Source organism: Dicentrarchus labrax, unplaced genomic scaffold, assembly GCF_905237075.1.
Source record: "Dicentrarchus labrax unplaced genomic scaffold, dlabrax2021, whole genome shotgun sequence".
Lineage (NCBI taxonomy): Eukaryota > Metazoa > Chordata > Actinopteri > Moronidae > Dicentrarchus > Dicentrarchus labrax.
In genome coordinates this window covers 6,283,903-6,301,876 of record NW_026136702.1, presented here as the reverse complement: position 1 = coordinate 6,301,876, position 17,974 = coordinate 6,283,903, and the positions used below count along the sequence as shown (strand labels likewise).

At 45.0% G+C, this 17,974-nt stretch overlaps 1 protein-coding gene across 2 annotated transcripts; it reads right to left on the bottom strand.

Moving 5' to 3' along the window:
* Nucleotides 1-3,707: 3,707 nt before the first annotated feature.
* ism1 (isthmin 1) lies at nucleotides 3,708-15,685 on the bottom strand. 2 transcript variants are annotated; one of them, XM_051427485.1, is made up of 6 exons: nucleotides 14,726-15,685; nucleotides 8,585-8,803; nucleotides 7,489-7,756; nucleotides 5,711-5,854; nucleotides 5,490-5,579; nucleotides 3,708-5,140 (listed from the first exon to the last, which is right to left on the bottom strand). In XM_051427485.1, the coding sequence occupies exons 1-6, from the start codon at nucleotides 14,861-14,863 to the stop codon at nucleotides 4,623-4,625; spliced, it is 1,377 nt and encodes a 458-aa protein (XP_051283445.1). In that variant the 5' UTR covers nucleotides 14,864-15,685; the 3' UTR covers nucleotides 3,708-4,622. The 2 variants fall into 2 exon arrangements, with proteins under 2 accessions (XP_051283445.1, XP_051283456.1); XM_051427496.1 differs by having other exon boundaries at nucleotides 8,585-8,800.
* Between the last annotated feature and the right edge of the window lie 2,289 nt (nucleotides 15,686-17,974).

The window sequence follows — 17,974 nt, the reverse complement described above, 5'->3', positions numbered from 1 at the left end:
CATGACCACGTATTGATGATATCCAGCCGGTTTGCCTCTCAGGTGTAAGATGTCACAGTCTTTTGACGTCGCTGACGTGCAAAGTGTATTTGACAGGTCAGGAGGTGCAGCAGAAGGTTGGATGGGAGGTGCTGTGTATGTTTGTCTTTGTCCCGCAGCCTCCTGACCCCGGTTTGATCTTGAGGGTCCATCTAAAAGGAGATGTATGTTACCTTGCCCCTCACCCACACTCACACCATTCTCCATTAGCTTGATCGTGTGTTATTATGGAGCACACTCTTTTCATCAGAGCTAATCTGTGTTGCTGGGAGACCCTCGGCCCTATTCAGCTCAGAACCTGCCCCTTCAAACATCATCCCTCTCTGTCCTGGATCCCCTTTGCTTTGAAAAAGGATCCTGGGTCTTTAAAAAGTGGACGGGGTCCTGAGCCATTCAAGGTGTATCCAATGCCTCGCGCTCAGCAAGGCTCTTAAATGCAAAACAGACGGTGGAGCAAATAAAGATCAAAGGCAGCAGCCTTGCCCGCCTGGCCTGCTGTCCTCACATGCCAGGCGGTGCTGTCACAGTGAATCACGGCCATGCAGCTTCCGTGCTCACGCTGACCCCCCTCCTTCAGCACCTAAGGGCCACCAACCCCCTCGACACCGCTACAGCCCCCTCTGTGCCAGTGTCTCACATCAACACTCGCACACACAGGGTTAAAATCAGACAGCGTTCGGGGCTGCCTTTGTCAGACCAGCCCGGAGTTGACCCCTGGCGCTTCAGAGGAGCCAGGCATCTCCCACCTTTATGCACATCAGGATCCTCAGTTCAGTGGTATCATAGTGATTTATTTACCCCAGCCTCTCAGGACACGGTGCAGAATTTCACTGTGCCTTTGTTTGCTTTATTTCCCCATAATCAAGGATCTCAGAATTTGTGTGTGGTGACTCAAAATATTTTTCGTCTAGTCAATGATGTGTTGGATTTTAAATAAAGTCTGCCTCTTTAAAAGCCAATTTGCATTACCTCTACTAGTATGTGATGCTAGCAGAGCATATAAAACATGTGGTTGTACATTAGTCATAAGTTTAGCTCAATGAAAAGCATGACTGAATATAATAACTCTTTTATAAGGGCAAAGCAGGTTTTTTTTTTCTTATGTTGTCCTCATTTGTCCGACAGCTTTGTGTGTGTGTGTGTGTGTGTGTGTGTGTGTGTGTGTGTGTGTGTGTGTGTGTGTGTGTGTGTGTGTGTGTGTGTGTGTGTGTGTGTGTGTGTGTGTGTGTGTGTGTGTGTGTGTGTGTGTGTGTGTGTGTGTGTGTGTGAATTTATGAGCGGGTGCATGTTATTTTAGCTTTCGTTTGAACTAGACATGAGCCAGGGGCAGGTGCCACTCAGGCCATTTAACAAGATGATGTTAATTGCATGGTGATACTATATGTTCAAGTAAATCCGTCACGTGCTTTGCTTTGCTTTGCTTTGCGTGCTTTGCTAATGTTCTGCCATAGATGGTGTGGCCGCAGAGCATCTCGGCGATGTCCCGGCAGCAGGGGTTAAGTAGGCACCCTGCCCTCTCAGATGCTCTGCAGCTACTTGACCTGTTTGTTCAGCTGTACACCCAGGCACATATTTGCCCCCAGCCCCCACCACCCATTCCTCCTCTGACTTGTTGTGCCAAAGATGCAAGCCTATGGCAGGGAGAGCGCCAGCAGCCCACCCCTGTTTTGCCTGTAGGACATTGGAGGTGAAGGTTGACAGAGAGGGATAGAGCGGCCAGATAAGCAACCTGCTCGTCCAGGTCAGCTATTCCAGATTAGAAGACCAAAGAAAAACCTTTTAATTAGGTTTGCTGTGCCGTTAGGGCCCTGTGGTATTGTGGCCCAGACACTTCCTGCATTGTGCTACACCACCCATAAAGTAGCAGAGCGAGGGAGTGAGTGAAAGAAAGTGAGAGAGAGAGAGAGGGAGAGAGGCTAAAAATGGCTCTGCCACATCTGCACCACACCACAAAACAAAGAGATGTCTGATTGCCACCATGCACTGTGGTTATTTACCTACCAGAAGCCCCGCAGTGAGCTCCGGCACGGACAACAAACCACCTGGACTTGTTTTAGCTTGAAATATATATATTTTTTTAAGTGTTGGAGAGCAGCTGAGCTTTTTCTTCATTTATTACAACATTAATCCATCCAAGTTTCCATTGCTTTCTTCTTCTTTTTAACTTCTCTTGTTTTCCTATTCCCACAGTTAGGCCTTGTGTGGAGATCTACTGAGAAATCCCAGAACCAGCCCTGTCAAACTTAGTCTAAAACAGTGTAAGTACGTTGCACATAATTTCCTTCTCATAACAAAAATAGAGGCAAAATACCAACAATCATATCTTGGTGATGCTTAATGAGCCCTTTCGGATCCTTGACAATATACCACTAATATGGTGCTTTGCATCCTTTGAAACATACCAGAGTCCTGGAAATAGTAACACAAAAGCGAGGCCTCACTGACGCCCCACAGCCAATGCAACAGCTATTCTCTGCACTTTCTGTACTCGCTGGTCCACAGTATGTCTGCCCTCTCATCCACTTTCACACCAGTTTCGCTCAGCCTCTAAATCTTTGTTTCTGTATTCCTACCTGGCACAGGAATCAAGTTTTGCTCGCGTTTGGGGGGGGTAAGAAACGAGAGATGAAAAGTGAGCAGGGTGTACGAGTAATTGCCTGCTCACAAGACACGTGGAGCCTGTCTGGAGAAGAGATACTGGGGACGGAGGGGGGGGAGTTGGAGGTATGTCATCAATTTGAGCTTGGCCTAATGTCTCAAAATAAAGACGAACACCTCACTTTGATCTTCTTGGCCTGTTCAGCAGACGGTCTGCCGAGATAACGATCCATGCCGGTTACTGTAATCTTAGCCTCAAACCAGGCTTTTACTGAAGAGAGGGACAGAAGACTTAAAAAAAAGAGAGCTTTACACACTCTGGGTCTGATAGTACAGAGGGTACATCTACAGTTTAAAAGAATGTATCTGTGTGTTTTTGTCAGCATTTGAGGGTGGGTTGTTGATAAAAGGCTGTTTGGCATAAATGGGTCGAAGGACGTGTGTGGAGGAATTTTGTATGAGTAGTGAAGCAACTAGGCGGTTGAAGGCAGTGCCTCAGGGGTGTGGAACGTGCTGGGGCCTGCTGCATTATAAAGACATGCCCTGCACCCGGCCAGCTGTGCCGTACACAAGACTGCAGGAATGAGAGCGCCATGAATGGCTTTCTCTGTGTGACAATGACTGCAGCACTCAGTGGAGGGGGAATGGTCAGAGGTCCTTGCTATGGACAGGCAGCATTGAGTGCGTGTGTGTATGTGTGTGTGAGAGAGAGCGTGTGTACACTGAGAAATTACTCAGGAATGTGAGGATACATGCCAAAGACAAAGAATTTGAGTCACATTCAAGGGAACCTTACCCTCCTTGCCTCCTCTGAAGAAATATCACAATCCCATCAAAAGGCCTGGCCTGAGAGCCACACTGGATGGAACTAATGGAAGTCTTGTGCACTGGCTTAAGCCTGTTGGAGGAGTTTGATTGATGAGATTTCTCCCTGCAGATGAATTTCCTCTGACAGCGGGAGGGAAATCTAATAGCATCTGATGAAACCTTGATTGAAACTTTGTGAATTTACAAAGAGATGTTGGCCATGAAGATCAGACACGTAAAGATTTTTTTTCTAGCAACATTCATTGGCTTTTTAAAAATTTATTCATAGATTTATATCTCAAAAATCTTTCCGTACAGTTGAATTCACACATTCTTTACGCTCTATTATGGTTTAATCCTAACTTGAGAAATGGATAAGCACATTGATGGCAACGTTTGAGCTAGAGACGGATCTCAAGTTAGCATTCAGCCATATGTGAATCAGAAACCACAGTCAACCAACTCAGACACAGCTACAACTTAATAAATACTTTACAAAAATAATGCAGGCTTTTTACAATGAAGATCTGCCTCAGAGACACAAGGGACACGGTTGTAAATTAATGGTGAGGAAAAAAACAATGTGCATGCTAAATAAACTCACAAGCTTACATGAGAACCTGGATATTGTGAAATGGGAGAAAATTGGATAAACCTGTTCTCTTCTCCCCCCCAACACATTCCTGATGGATCTCATTATTCTATTACCACAGGCCTCTCAGATTCACCAAACATAAACAATCTATGGAGACGAACATGGACACAATCTAAACGAAGGTTCCTAGAATAATAATTTTCCCTTTTTAAGAATATAAACTCAGTTCTCCCTTTAGTGACCAAATCTGAGTTACAAATGGTGACACAATTACTGGCAAAATTTTCATTCATTATTTCAGAGGCATCTTTTATTAAAAAAAAAAAAAGAAATATTAAAAAAACAAAGCAACGTTTCGTGCTTGGTTTTGGTGAAGTCAAGAAAAAGTTCCTTGTGCGTTCAGACTCTGTTGGATTTTTATTCCTCTTGATTCAAAAGAGCAGTAAGTCTTGTTCCTCAGAGCCTAAAAGTTCATGTGTTATTTGACCTAAAACAGAAAAAAAAAAAAATGGTTTCAGCACCATTTTTGAGGTTTAGCTGAATATTTAAGCAGTGTGTGTTTTTCCTTTCACTCTACTGCGGGCTAGAATTCCCTTGCTTCTTCAAACTGTTTGTAGTAGTCCTCATCCTGAGGGTTGTCGGGACACTTCTGCCCGTTGTTTGGTGGCCTGGCCTGGTTGTAGCGGCTCCAGTCTCCTTTGCAGATGATCCAGGGCAGGATGTCCACCTTGTAGTGCAGGTCGGCGGAGAACTCTGTGCTGATGAGGTTGGGCGTGCCGGCCCCTTTGCCGCGAGTGATGAGCTTCATGTTGTCGTCGTAGCAGCAGTGCTGAGCTGCCAGCGTGGTGGACTCCAGCGTCAGCATGGAGCGGATGCAGTAACGGGCTGTGGGCTTGTAGATCTCCAGCTTCTCCTTTGGCCCGCTGGCATCTTTCCAACGGAAATCTCGGCGCGTGGGAGCGTCGTGTACGTCTGCCGTGCTGTACGCCACCTCAGTTGGGTAAGAGCAAGGGCAGCTGGGAAGGTCGTTTGCCACCTTGATCATGTACTTCTTCAAGAAGTCGCTCTTGCAGTTCATCCATCGTTCGCAGCTGTCGGTGTCTGGAAGAAATGAAGACACGGTTAAATGCCACATCTCCGTCCCAACACTCCCCAACATCAGGAGATAAAACCAGAAGAAGTGAGAAGGTGCGATATTTAACATGAAGGTGTGTCTTCGCTGGGTTGATTAAGAACAGACGGACAAAAAGAGAGTGGGCAGCGGCATACTGTGCTCTTCCTGCCCTGCTGCACATTTTCATCTTTGCACAGTAAAGGAGCGCAGCCCGAGCATGAGGAATTCTAAGTGTGCGAAGGAACGCTGCTGCCAGATGGATGAACTGTCTGATAAGTGTAAGAACGTTTGAATGAGGGGTAGTCTGGAGTAAGACAAGGGTAGGCAGAATCTTACCAACACCAAAGAGCTCTGTGGCATTGAACTCATCTGTTCCAGCTAACAGGCTCACTTCAGTAGCTGCTGTCTTGAAGGCATCTTCAATACCTTTAAAGAGATGAATGCACAGTGAAAGCTGGATCAAAAGATGAAAGACACACACTTGCAATCTATTCATTGACCCCCATCTTTATGGGTGTGGAATCTTTTTGTTCTGTGATCCAAAATCAAGACTTTACCTGGGCAGTTGGGCATATCGCAAGTTCTGGACTCGGTCGCTGTACAGGCATAACCACATGACCTGGTTCTCTTCTGGTTGCCATTTCCACAGGTGACACTGCACGCCGTCCAGTTGCTCCAGTCCCCCTCTCCGTCCATATAGTCTGGATCAAGAGAGAAAGAGAGAGAGAGAGAGATCCTCAGCTCTGATGCAGGCCACATGCTGAACTTACTCAGGCCTGTTAGCATGCCTCACTAATAATAAGTGGGGGGAGGACATGAAAGGGGAAGTGGGGGAGCTCTAAGTTCTCTTTGACTTTGCCCCTCAAAGCAGCACCATGCACGCCTGTCTACACACACACACACACACACACACACACACACACACATACATGCGCGCACACACACATGCATTCACTATGTTGTACATGCTACAGCAGAGTTGTAGAACCAAACAGTCCAAGGCGAAGGGTGTGTTCAGTTAGTGAAGTAACAGGGAAGCACTTTCCAAATTCCAACAAAGCTACAGGCGATCCAGCAGGGAAATTACAAATAGAAATTTTCCCCGACACAGTGGCACTGGACACCGTTCAGTTGCTCTATCTGTGATTCATTGGTTTCAAAATGGGAAGTGAAATGGCAAGAAATCCTCTTTAACTCCAATTATCATTGAGCAGATCACTGTAATGGATATACATGGAAACAGTTACACAAGGCTCCATGACTACCTCACCCCACCACCACCACCATCTCTACCGCACACAAACACACACAAACACACACATCTTGAAAGCAGTACTCCATCAATGAGGAGAATTAATGTGGGCATGTTGGGATGGAAGTATTTCTGGCCAAGGTCCAACCCTTCCTATACACCCCCTGCTGCCATCTGCCCCTCATTATGAGCATTTTGTATGAATACAGGCCAGATAGGCATCTAGCGCTGCTCCCCTCCTTATTCCATAGCTTACTACGGCCAAAGAGCTAGTGGCAGCTCAGACAGGACTTGGAATTTTGAAAACTTGATAATAACCTGCTCTCAACCCACAGATGAGACAACTGAGTGTGCTCAGTGGCCTGTGATGGATGACCCTCACTGCCTGTCCACAATTATGATTATTATGTTTAAACCCAGGACAGTAATGATGATAAAATATTTCCTTGTCCATTAGTGCGGTAAGAATGAGAGTGGACCGCAGCGATAAGCCAGAAACATTAAACATGGGCTATGGTTTGACGAAAAAACGATTATAAAATACCCTCCCTACAACTGTAGTGCAAGTGGATAAAATGACATTTACCACAGCACACGCATTCCTGTTCGACCATGTTGGTTTGGGCATGCTACAACACGGGCCGGACGCATACTGTATGACAGTGAGTGTAAATTCTTCCACGGCAGATTTATCTGTGGGGTTACTTTTGGAGAGTGTTGTGAGAATGGTGTGGCAGCTAAACAGTGCTTCTGGCCTCGTTCCTGCTGCTGAACTTTGATGTAGCGAAGCGTTTAAACTGTGTCACGTAGCTTGCTCCGCACCACAGAGGAATCTATCTCATAAAAGAGTGTTAAAGGCTTCAATCAGGGGCTCCCAAAGGCTCGCCTGGGATGACTGCACTTATTATGGTGACAGCTTAAATCAGCAAATCTGCAAATTACAGATTCCACATCAGTCTATGGCCATCTGTGGAAAACGCTGGAGACCAGTGCTCAAATAAGAGCTTGTGGATCCAGTTAAATATTCTGCGACGTGCACTGTGCACTCATTTCATCACAAACACGCCCTCCTGTCGTACTCACCATATTCAGTTTGAGCTTTGCTTCCTCCCCCGGTGCCTCCTCTCCTGTCCCAGTCTGCCGGCGGCCTGAGGAAGTTGCTGTCTTCGCTGTTGCTTCCGTAGGAGCGATCATGCTCCTCCGTTTGGTGAGTGGTGGAAGAGGAAGAAGATGAAGAAGAGTGAGGCCACCAGTTTCTCCAGTTGGGAGAAGCCCAGTTGGGTTTGGTTTCCTTACGGAGGCCTTTTTCTGGCTCATGACCCTCCAGTCCATCCACCACTTCAATGGTCACCTGGATTAAAGCTTAAAGTTAATATTTGAGTCATCAAAAAAGATACTTCTATAGCATCTGTGACCAGAATGGGTCAATCGGTTGCCATGAGGTGACACTTTCTGATACCCCTACTCACGATATTACCCCCTCCCCCTTCCTGTCCTAACACATGTGCCTCCCAGATGAGGGGGGACCATCACCCCTGCCCCACAGTCACCCTCCCACCTCTTGGGCTCTCTCCACCTAAACACAAAGTTCAAAGGGCTACTCAGCCTCCTCCAGACCATGAAAGCCAGATGAATCCCAGGATCAAAGACACCCCCCTCCTCCTCCTCCCCTTCTCCCACAGCCTCACGCCCTTGCTCAATTGCTTGCTGCGCTCTCTTCCCACATCTTGAGATGTTAATACACTTTGTTCGTGCTCGGATTTAGCAGTGATGCTCTCAGAAATGGAAAGACCCCCTCGCTGGATTAGAAGGGAGAATGATTTAAACATGGCAGCGGTTACTCGGCCATCTGCACCACTGAGGGACTTATGGGCAAGGGCTCGCCACACATTAACATAAGCTGCCGTCTGTCTTCCTGCACATAAGTTAGTAGTGAGGCATTGCTGGTTAGTGTCTGCCTTTCAGCTGTCATTATGATGGACGTGAGACTACAAGCCAGGAAGTGTGAAAGGGGACAGGGCGAGAAGGAAGGGGGGAGAAAAAGGGGGTAGTGATGTGCACCAAACTATTCTCCTTCTTCCTGTTTGCTCTTCCTGTCCTATGTGCTTGAGTAGCCATGTCTTACAAGTGAGTGAAAGCATCAAAGCACACTGGCAGGTGCACAGACACACATGATCACCTGTATGTTGGGATTCTGTCCATTGATATCAGCTTTGGAGAGGTCGGGGAAATTGTGCAGATCTAGAAGGAAAGCTCCGGGGCCGTCCCTGTGTACGTTGCTGCCTTGTGCCCACGGGAGGGTGGCAGGCCGGTGGGTCAACCTGTGTTCTGGACCAGACCTCCGGTCTTCTGGAGCCAGCTGGGCAGAGGAGCTGCTTTTTGCATTTATATTGTTCTGCTGAGGAGAGGAAGGAACACAGTATGAATTTGTGATTGGTTTGTGCATTCACAGAATAAGATAATTGAACAAATATTTTACTCCCTTGTGTGTGAATGTTAACACTAAGGGCCCTGTATGCTACTTGGCATCTACAGAGTCTGCACACTCAGCAACATTAGATTGATTTCTCATGTTGACAGAGGTTTATGTGGCCACGACCTCTGTCATAAATCCTGTGGACAGTGGACTCTTAACTCCTTGGAGCCCAGAAAGAAGGAGCCAATGAAAGAGTGGGACAAACATCGCACTGAGTTCTGTGCGTCTGTCTGCTTCCACCAAAATATAATCCGTCTAGAGCCGGCATTCAGAGCCAGTGTCAGTGTATATTTTTCCATTTTTAACTGAGCATGAGTATGCTGTTGCTTTATCATAGTAATGTGATGTGGACATTTATAGCATGTTCTGGTGCTGGCTGGGAGAAAAGAGCGATGTAAGACTGATGGTTTTCCTGCACTGGGGCTATACAGAGAAACCTAAGCAAACATTGCAAAATAATTACATCTGCCTTCTTGAAGACAGAAAAACATTTGGCTTTCTGACAGCGCTGTTGTAAATTCGTCCCAAAAGGACAGTTGAGGCATATGTCCCCTGTCAGGTATGCGTAGAAGGAACAATTACTCCTCACTTGGACAGACAGCTATAAGTAGTCTGCAATCATCCATTCTAGGGTGGCAGAAAATAAGATCAAAGAAAGCCATCAATCATGTTCCTTGTTTTCTTTTTTCATGTCCCATTTCTTCCTCCCTAGTGTTTTTGTGGCCACGCTGAGGCCTGAGAATATGGCAGCAGTGCTGTACGGTTGCGGTGGCCAGTCACAGACAAAGTGTCAGCTTAGCCACATTGTGGTGGGCATAAAAGCCCCCAGTGGAGCTGTTTGTGTCCAGCCAAGGTGCACTCTGGGATAATATAGGCGCTGTAAATGGAGCTGCACAGCAAGGGAGGAAGGATTATAAATGTACATGTAACTTAAATTCAACCGCAGTGGGGACAGCGGCTGCACAGAGAGACTCCCATATCCATTTGAGCATCATTCTTCTTAATTCACTACCAGATGGAGTTTTTATGATAATATGATGCATTTCAAAGAATTCAAAAAACGTTCACATATCTTAATGTGAACTACTGCCATAATTACAATAATTATACAATTGCCCATAATTTTGAGGAGGAAGGGTAGGTGGTTCTGCATTTTGCCTGTAGCCACCAAATAAAAAGAGGGAGAGGTTTTTACTGTAGATAAGATGACACGTTTTTTTTAATGAGAATTTATGTTCTAAATCATAAAATTTGAGGAAAGGAAATATTCTGAAAAAGAAGATTCCAATTAAAACCACAAATGTCTTTTCCATAACCAAACAATTATGGCTGATGGCTGAGTACAGAAAAAAAAACATGACAGGACCCTCTTTGGTTCTATCACAAGCACTTGGGCTTTGCGATGCCCACGTGATAACCCCGTCTTTCAAGTTCCCAGCCTTCAGAAGTCACTCAGTGGCTGTAATTGAGCTCCACTGAGGGAGCCAGCCCAACACAACACTCACAGGTTCAATCACAATGTAAATACATACGTACAATTGTAAATACAATAAGGAGGTGTTCGTAATTTTTGTGGGTTATAGACGGCAGACCACACAAGCTGTTCGTAATTTTTGTGGGTTATAGACGGCAGACCACACAAGCTGCTCTTCGGTCCAAACATTACTGTTTTCTGATACTGATGCTACAAACTGTCATTTGAATCTGTTGCCAGAAAGCACTAATCTACCACACATTTCACTGCCACTGGGGACAGACAATTGCTTTTGGTTTTCCCATCATATGACTGAGGTGATTTTATTCACAACACCTGTCATTTATGGAAATTCATCTAGAGATAGAACACAAAAATAACTGTTATTGAGTTATGACCTACTACTTTCTCCCCGGGTTGGTCTACGGTATTAAAAGGCAGAAGACGCCACCACAAATGTTTCAGAATACGCAAACTATCAGCTCATGAAACCCACTCACAGTGTTTGCAGGCAGACTAATCCTCCATTATCCAGCCTAAGCCCATCTGAATCTTCTGTTGTGTCATATTATGATGTATTACACATGGCAGGCAGATTATCTAATCCTGACACAAATTTGGTTTATTTAAAGTCAAACTTAAAAGCATTCTGATCCCAGGGCAACCCTTGTGATGATGTTTCACTCAGTAGAGGAGGCCATTGAGCTGAAGCCTGCTTGTAAACACAGACAGTTTGTCAGTTTATGAGCAAATACTGGTAGCTTAGTACTAATGCGATTTGATTTATGTTTAGGCCATAGATTATTTTGCAGATAGTTGGGTAAGAATGCACCAAATGGGAGAATTGCTGTGCTGAATATTGCAGGGGTGCTGCAAGTTTGAATAAAACTAGTGGTTTTATTTCCCATCAGACTGCTAAGGATCCAAAAAAACACACAAGAAAGCAACCTTGATCAAACTGATTCCAAGATCTACCATGACTAAACCACTTGCGTAGCTTTTCAGTTTAAAATCACATGTCGCTGAACTCCAGTAGGGAAGGATATTTCCTGATGTGCTCTGTTGACAGCAGACTGATTCATTGATACAAATCTGTTTTATCACCATGGACAGATTTGTGAAAGTCACTATAAACTGACAGTTTGCTAAAAGGAAATGTGTTACCTGTCAGCTGTAAAAAGCTACACAATTTACAAACTGAGCCTTGAAGTTACATTGAGGTGAGTTAGAAAGTCATTTAATAACCTAACCTAGGATTTCACCACCAATATTGAACTCCTACAACACCGGAGTTACAAACCATTTTCTCTAATCTAAACTGATCCACCAAGGACCTAAGAAAGAACAATCTCATGTGACCAATTTCCTTGTAGAGAATTTGCGTCTTCAACCTCTCTAAAAGTCAATATTTGATGTTAAATAAACATTTTCACTTTCAGCCTTTGAACAGTCAAACCTTACACAATAGATACCACTGCGATGTGTACACAGTGTTGACATTCAGATTATTGTCTCACTTTCTTTGGGGCCAACAGGACAGATGCTGATTTTCTTACTGTAAACATATCGAAATCTTGCCACAACATGGAGAAATATCAGCCATAAATATAATGCTGTTGATTAAAGGCTTAAACTGAATTGTAAATAGGATAACTGTGAGATAGCACTGCTGAAAACAGTCCATCACTTGGACAGAAACAGGGAAATCTAAGCTGCTTTTCCCCATAAGCACTGAGATTTCACTAAATCTATATTTCCATCTGGGAGCTCAGCAATGTGAAGGACAAACCATGAAATTTTATACATCCAAATAGCAGATTTTATTCAATCTGTCTCAATCAGTATTTCAGCAGAACGATTTAGGAGCAGTAGAGTTGAAAATGATGGAAAGAATTCACAACATGGGAATGAGTCATCAGAAAGGAATGGCAGTTGTGTATCAGTCTGTCAATTCTTGATAATGTCGACATAAACACCTCTCTCTGTCTTTTCCAAATGACTCTCAGTGGAGCTTTTTTAACACGGCTTAATGAGAAAAACATGCTGTTTTCTAATACAGCTCAGGCGGTAACCGTGCACAGGAGTAACTCATTTAAATTTTAAAAAATCAGCAGTGTTCCCCTTTTGATGGCGAGGCTGTTTTACTGTCGCTATCACTCATCTGAGATCCTCCCTGACGAGGAACACGCTTTAATTTGGAGATCAAAAGTGACACACCATTCCTCAGTTCATCTGGGGCCTCCCAGGATGTCACCCCCCACTCTCAAAAGCCATGAATGAACACTTGCACACACAAGCCACACCACCCCCCCTCACAGTATCTCCTCTTCTTTTCCCGCTTCCCCCTTTTTCACTTTGTGAGGGCTGCTTAAAGGGGCATGACTCCATTTTCAATTGGGAGCAACTCAGGGGTCCTTCCCCCAGGGAGGCTGGCAGGAAATGAAGGCAGTGCACATTGTGCCAGATGCTTTTCAGCGATACACTTATGTAGGTGGAAGAGAAAACTATCATTCCCCTGTCACATGCCTCATACTGGGTGTGTGTTTATTTCCAGGATCAATCTGAGAAGGTGCATGCTGTAATTGGTTGTTATGAGCTCAAACGTGAAGGACTTCTTGATAATAAAAGTAGCAAAGAAGGTACAAAAGTTCTTCGCAGACAAATACTGTTTTTAATATCACACTACACTGCCACAGTGGATGAATGTGGCTTCCTGGGTCAGTGATGATAATGTGCCTTGGACCAAAGAGTTTTCTCTCCCCACTACAGGTGCATGGAGCCGCATCCTGTCGTTTGTGTTTCTGTGAATGGCATTTTAAATATGACACCTTGGCATGACAATACACCCCCTGGGCCGTGACAAGATGACATCACCATCTTCAGTTGCGGACCAGTCAAGCATGTCCGCACATAGTCGGAGCATTCATGAGCAAAAAAAAAAAAAAAAAAACATTCAGCGCTTTTCTCAACATGGGGCATCAGTGGCCATGTTGGGCTCTTTCATCACGAGCCAGAATCTCTATGTAAATTTGGACTATAGTGACAAAAGGGATGTTGAGGCTGGAATGGGTGGCATGTGTTTAGTATTTTTTACTGTAGTTCTTCAGGAGAATCTCCCTCCTGGTCCTCATCCCAGCTCATCCAATCCAACCTTTGGCTGTGTGACAAATATTCAATAAATTCCTGAAATATTTTCTCAGCTTTGCATGCCCTAATATCCAACCGAACACAGGCTTGCTGTTGCATATACGCAGGTCAGACTACAGTGATGGTGGAGATAAGATAAATTACCCTCACCATCCTCTGTTGAAGTAAAGTTATATTTCCATTCATCTCCCCCAAGCCCTGATAAAGAATTTATGAAGGGACACCATAAATACCCATTTATCACTGGGACGTGAAGAAGGTATTTCAGTAGCATGCTAAATATACATCAAAAAGCAGCTGAAGGATGCTTAACACTCTCTAAAAAAGCCTGTTGATCCCAGACCCGTCTTAACCCTCGAGTCAGGATTTGAGGCTCTGCTGGAGTCTGTGTGCTTTATGCTGATGTTAAAATGGGCAGTTAAAGTATTAAAGCTGTCTTAAGAGGTGTCATGTTGACAAATGTCTTCCCTTGTTAAATTTTGTTGAGGCATGTTCTAAATTGGACCACAACCCAAAAAAGGTGTCATTAAAACCTGTATTTTGACCAGACTACATCAATGGCAAAGAATTTCAAGAACTTATATTATTTTTTATTAATTTATGTTATAATTTGTCTTTTCCTTAACACTGAACGTTAAAGTCCCATCTTTTCATGAGGCCATGTCCACACGTGAATATAATGCAGGATCAAATAAAACAAGCTGGGCTTCAGGCCTGGAATAGAAATCAATTTGAATCAATCCCTAAATTCAACTCTGGGGCAGGAGAGGGAGAGAGGTGGGAGGGGGGCACCTCCAGGGGCTCAGCTCTGACCCTCTGTCTCATCAACTGAGAGCTTTGGATGACAGTGATGAGCCCATGATGACAGAGAAGTGCCTGCAGCTAGCATTTAACCCCCAACAACAGGGAGGTGCCTCTGGTGTAGGGGGCTGATCTCTGACCCTGCCTCATCCTCCATCCCTCTGCTGGCTCCCTGCCATTCCCGGGGGGGACACCCTGGGGAGACCACATCCGTGTGTATGTCAACAATCCCCAAAAGACTCACAGGGTTCCCGGGGGGAATGGAGGTTTTATTTTACCTGGGCCACTGGCTCATGTGAGCATTTTATCAGCCCCATCTGTGACCTAATGAGACCCCCTTTAGACATCACCTTTTTGCACCAAGTTGTCCCCCCCCCAAGAAATCTCCCTCTCCCTCACCACTAACGGATTTCCGAACTCACCTCTGTAAGTGCTGTGTCCTGATCCAGGCTCAGAGTTACATTTCCCTGGGGCAGCGGACTGCTCCGCAGCACTGTGATGTGCAAGGTAAGGAGAAGAAGTCCCAGGAGCAGCAGCAGTTCCGCCGCCAGTCGCACCATCCTTTTGACACGGCCGCTCTTGGGAGCCTGCGGTGTGGCCGGAGCTCCGACTCCGCCTCCTCCCGGTGCAGAGACTCCAATCTCCGGATCCGCCGGGGACGAGGAGCCGCAACACCACTTCGGAGCCACTTCGGGAATCAGAATTGCAAATGATGAAGGGAAAAGGATCGGAGAGGGTGCAGTCGAATAATTTGGGGGGGTAAAAAAGTGCTTTAGGTTAATTTGGATCCAGTTTTTTGTTTTCTTTTCTTTGTCAACTGTGTGATTGTCCTTAATTAAGATTTGTCCTCTTTTGCTGACTGTCCATATAGTTTGATGTGAGGGAAATATGATATGAGTGAATGCGCTGATCTGCAGGTCCGCTCCAGCGCGCAGCGTTAACACTTTCCGCTCTTGTTGCGCCCTCGTCAAATCTCCAAGCTCAGGAAACTTGCAGCCCAGTTGCCCCGTGCTGTCCCCGCCACATTCTCAGCCTCACACTTCAGTCTTTCTCACTTCCACTTCAGCCGCTTTACGCAGTTCTTGATCTGTCCACATTCTGCGCTATCCGACGCGTTATTCGACGAGACTACCTTTGGAAGAAAAAAAAAGTACAGGTAGTTAAAAAAAAAAAACCCAAAAAAACCTTCCCAGTGAAGACTTCACGGCGGAGTTCTGACTGCTTCAAAAACAGTATTCATCCATTATTCTGCGGACTGTGAGTCCACCTAAATGAAGACACGAGTGCTTGCGCGCGTCTCTAACGAGTCCAGTTGGAGGAAACAAGTCAAACCATATCAAACTACGGCTTACTAAGACACGCTATTCTTGTTGTGCGCTCTTGAGGTGGTTTTATACTATACGCCCCTGTGCAGGCGCCCTCCCCCTGGTTAACTCTTTCGTCCCTCTCAGCCAGTCCTCCCCATAGTGGGGTCCGGTCGGGGTTAACACCAAATATTCTTGTGGGAGTTCAGGTGTGAAACAACCCCAAAAGTATATTATTATGCTCATTTTGCCCCATTGCAGATGAGATACATTTCAGTCCTTTCCAGTCACAGGATCAAAGTTACACAGAGATTATCTTTAAAAACTACAAAAGACTACAAGAGAACATTATGACAGATTTCATAAGATTTCCCTATCAAATCACTGATATGTACGCTGGTTAAGTCATATTTTATTAACATACTATACAGGGCCAATAAGGACTCCCTGGAACAACCTCAAGTAACCTTGGTGGTCCCCGGAGGCGCACTGGGCGCACAGACGCGTCGCAGCGCAGAGGAAGACACCCGGAGGCGCTTTACAGGAGGTCCGCGTCTCCTGTGGACATGTGTATAGCAGCGGCCTTGTCTCAGTCAATTGTGATTAAAACGCCGCTACGGAAGGTGCTGCAACACTTCACTTAAGCGAGACAAATGGCGCGTAATGTGATTAGCCCTCGTGAGACTTTTTATTGTCCTGCTTCAAAGGACAGGTCGCTGTGTCAAATTACGCACCGAGCAGGGATGCTGCTGCTTCAGCCTGGGCGACAGTTCACTGAACCCCGGAGGCATGGACCAGACCGTGCCTCTCACATCATTTGGCACCTTTGAAGTGAATACATTCAGTTTGGGCACAAGTGGAACAATAATATCTCTGAGGGGTAAAAAGGTTTCATTACCCGGTAGGTGTCGTGGATTATTTGTCAGCGTCATGAGAGTTCGCATGAAATCATTTTTCAAAGATTAGATGAGGACAAATCCCAGTCTTCAGTTTAATATCGGGTATTTGGTTGTGCGCATGAACGATCCTTGATGTGGCCAAATGGCGCATAACGCACAGCTCAGGTTAAGGCCATGACAACAGAACAGCAGCAGAGCCCAAGCATCACCCAAATTAGATCACTAAAGCCTATTTACATTTAAAAATTAAAAAATTAAAAATTAAAATAATCGGATGAGAGGGTATTTTTTCTTAGTGTATTGTTCCTGCATCACATACAGTATATGATCTAACCAGTGTGTTGAATACAAGCAAAATAAAAAAACAAAACAAATCCTCATCATTAATTTTATTTTATAGTCCCATGTGTCATAAACGACTTAGTTTTTCACTTGAACTGAGTTTCCAGCGTGACTGTTAGGAGTAATCCTGGGGAGAAACTCGGTCCCTGAACTCCAGTGTGCTCATCTGATGCCCATGTGTGCAAGAAAGCAGTAGAGTAAATGTGGTCTGAGTGGTAGCTTACTTTTTATTTTCAAGACATACAGTGAGCAGCAGATAGTGATGATCAGGGTGGAGTAATTCAGCACCTTTGAGGAATGCTGTTACCCAATTTCATATGTCATTATATCCCGAATAAAGCTGCTCAAATACTTGATGAGTCTGAATTTGGATCAAATAAATGCTCCTATAATTTTCTGTAATAATAAAATACACCACACTGGCCACCTTCATTATGCTCTTTGTTAACAAGTAGGTCCCAGTATACAGCTTTACTGCAGTCGTCAGTTACATTCTTGCTTACTCCAGGCAGAGCATAGCTGTCTAAACCATGTAAATCTGTTCTTTGTCTGCTTCACTTCAAAAATCCCTTTCCAGAATAGAAAAATCTCAGTCTAAATGGAAAACAGAGAGCAGAGAGAATGGCTTGCCTGCTTTGGACACAGTGGTGGACATCAAAGGCGTAGCAGAGGATCCCCCTTCAGAATAGCAGCTACATGCCATTCCAATAAGTGCAGTGTATTTGGATCTGCAGTTCAAAAGAGACTGGTGCAGGCAGGCAGGCAGGTCTCTGGGGGCTTGCCACCAGTAGTCTGGTTGCACAGATGTTTTGAATGCCAGCGCAGACCATTTGCCACTTCTGCTGAAACTGAGGGCAGTTACAAGTGACTGGAGGGAAGTTTGGCAAGACACTTCCCTCCCACCTTGACTGACAGTTATTGTGTATTACCACACTTCATTGGCCAGTTTGAAAGCGACACTCCTGGATTAGATAGTGTATACAATATACAAACATTAGCCTTAATATCCAATCAGAAAATATGAATGAGAGGCAAATATAAAATGTTTATCAAACTTTATTAAAAGTTTGATGACGTGGGTTAACTGTCAGCATGACTGTTATAATAGATTATAATAGATTTGACC

What these genes read in the sequence shown, in the direction of transcription:
- ism1 (XM_051427485.1), bottom strand. Translation starts at nt 14,863, where the DNA reads ATGGTGCGACTGGCGGCGGAACTGCTGCTGCTCCTGGGACTTCTTCTC. An exon ending in AGGACACAGCACTTACAGAG is followed by an intron (nt 8,804 to 14,725) that starts GTGAGTTCGGAA and finishes TCCTCTCCTCAG; the next exon opens with CAGAACAATATAAATGCAAA. An exon ending in CAAAGCTCAAACTGAATATG is followed by an intron (nt 5,855 to 7,488) that starts GTGAGTACGACA and finishes CTCTTGATCCAG; the next exon opens with ACTATATGGACGGAGAGGGG.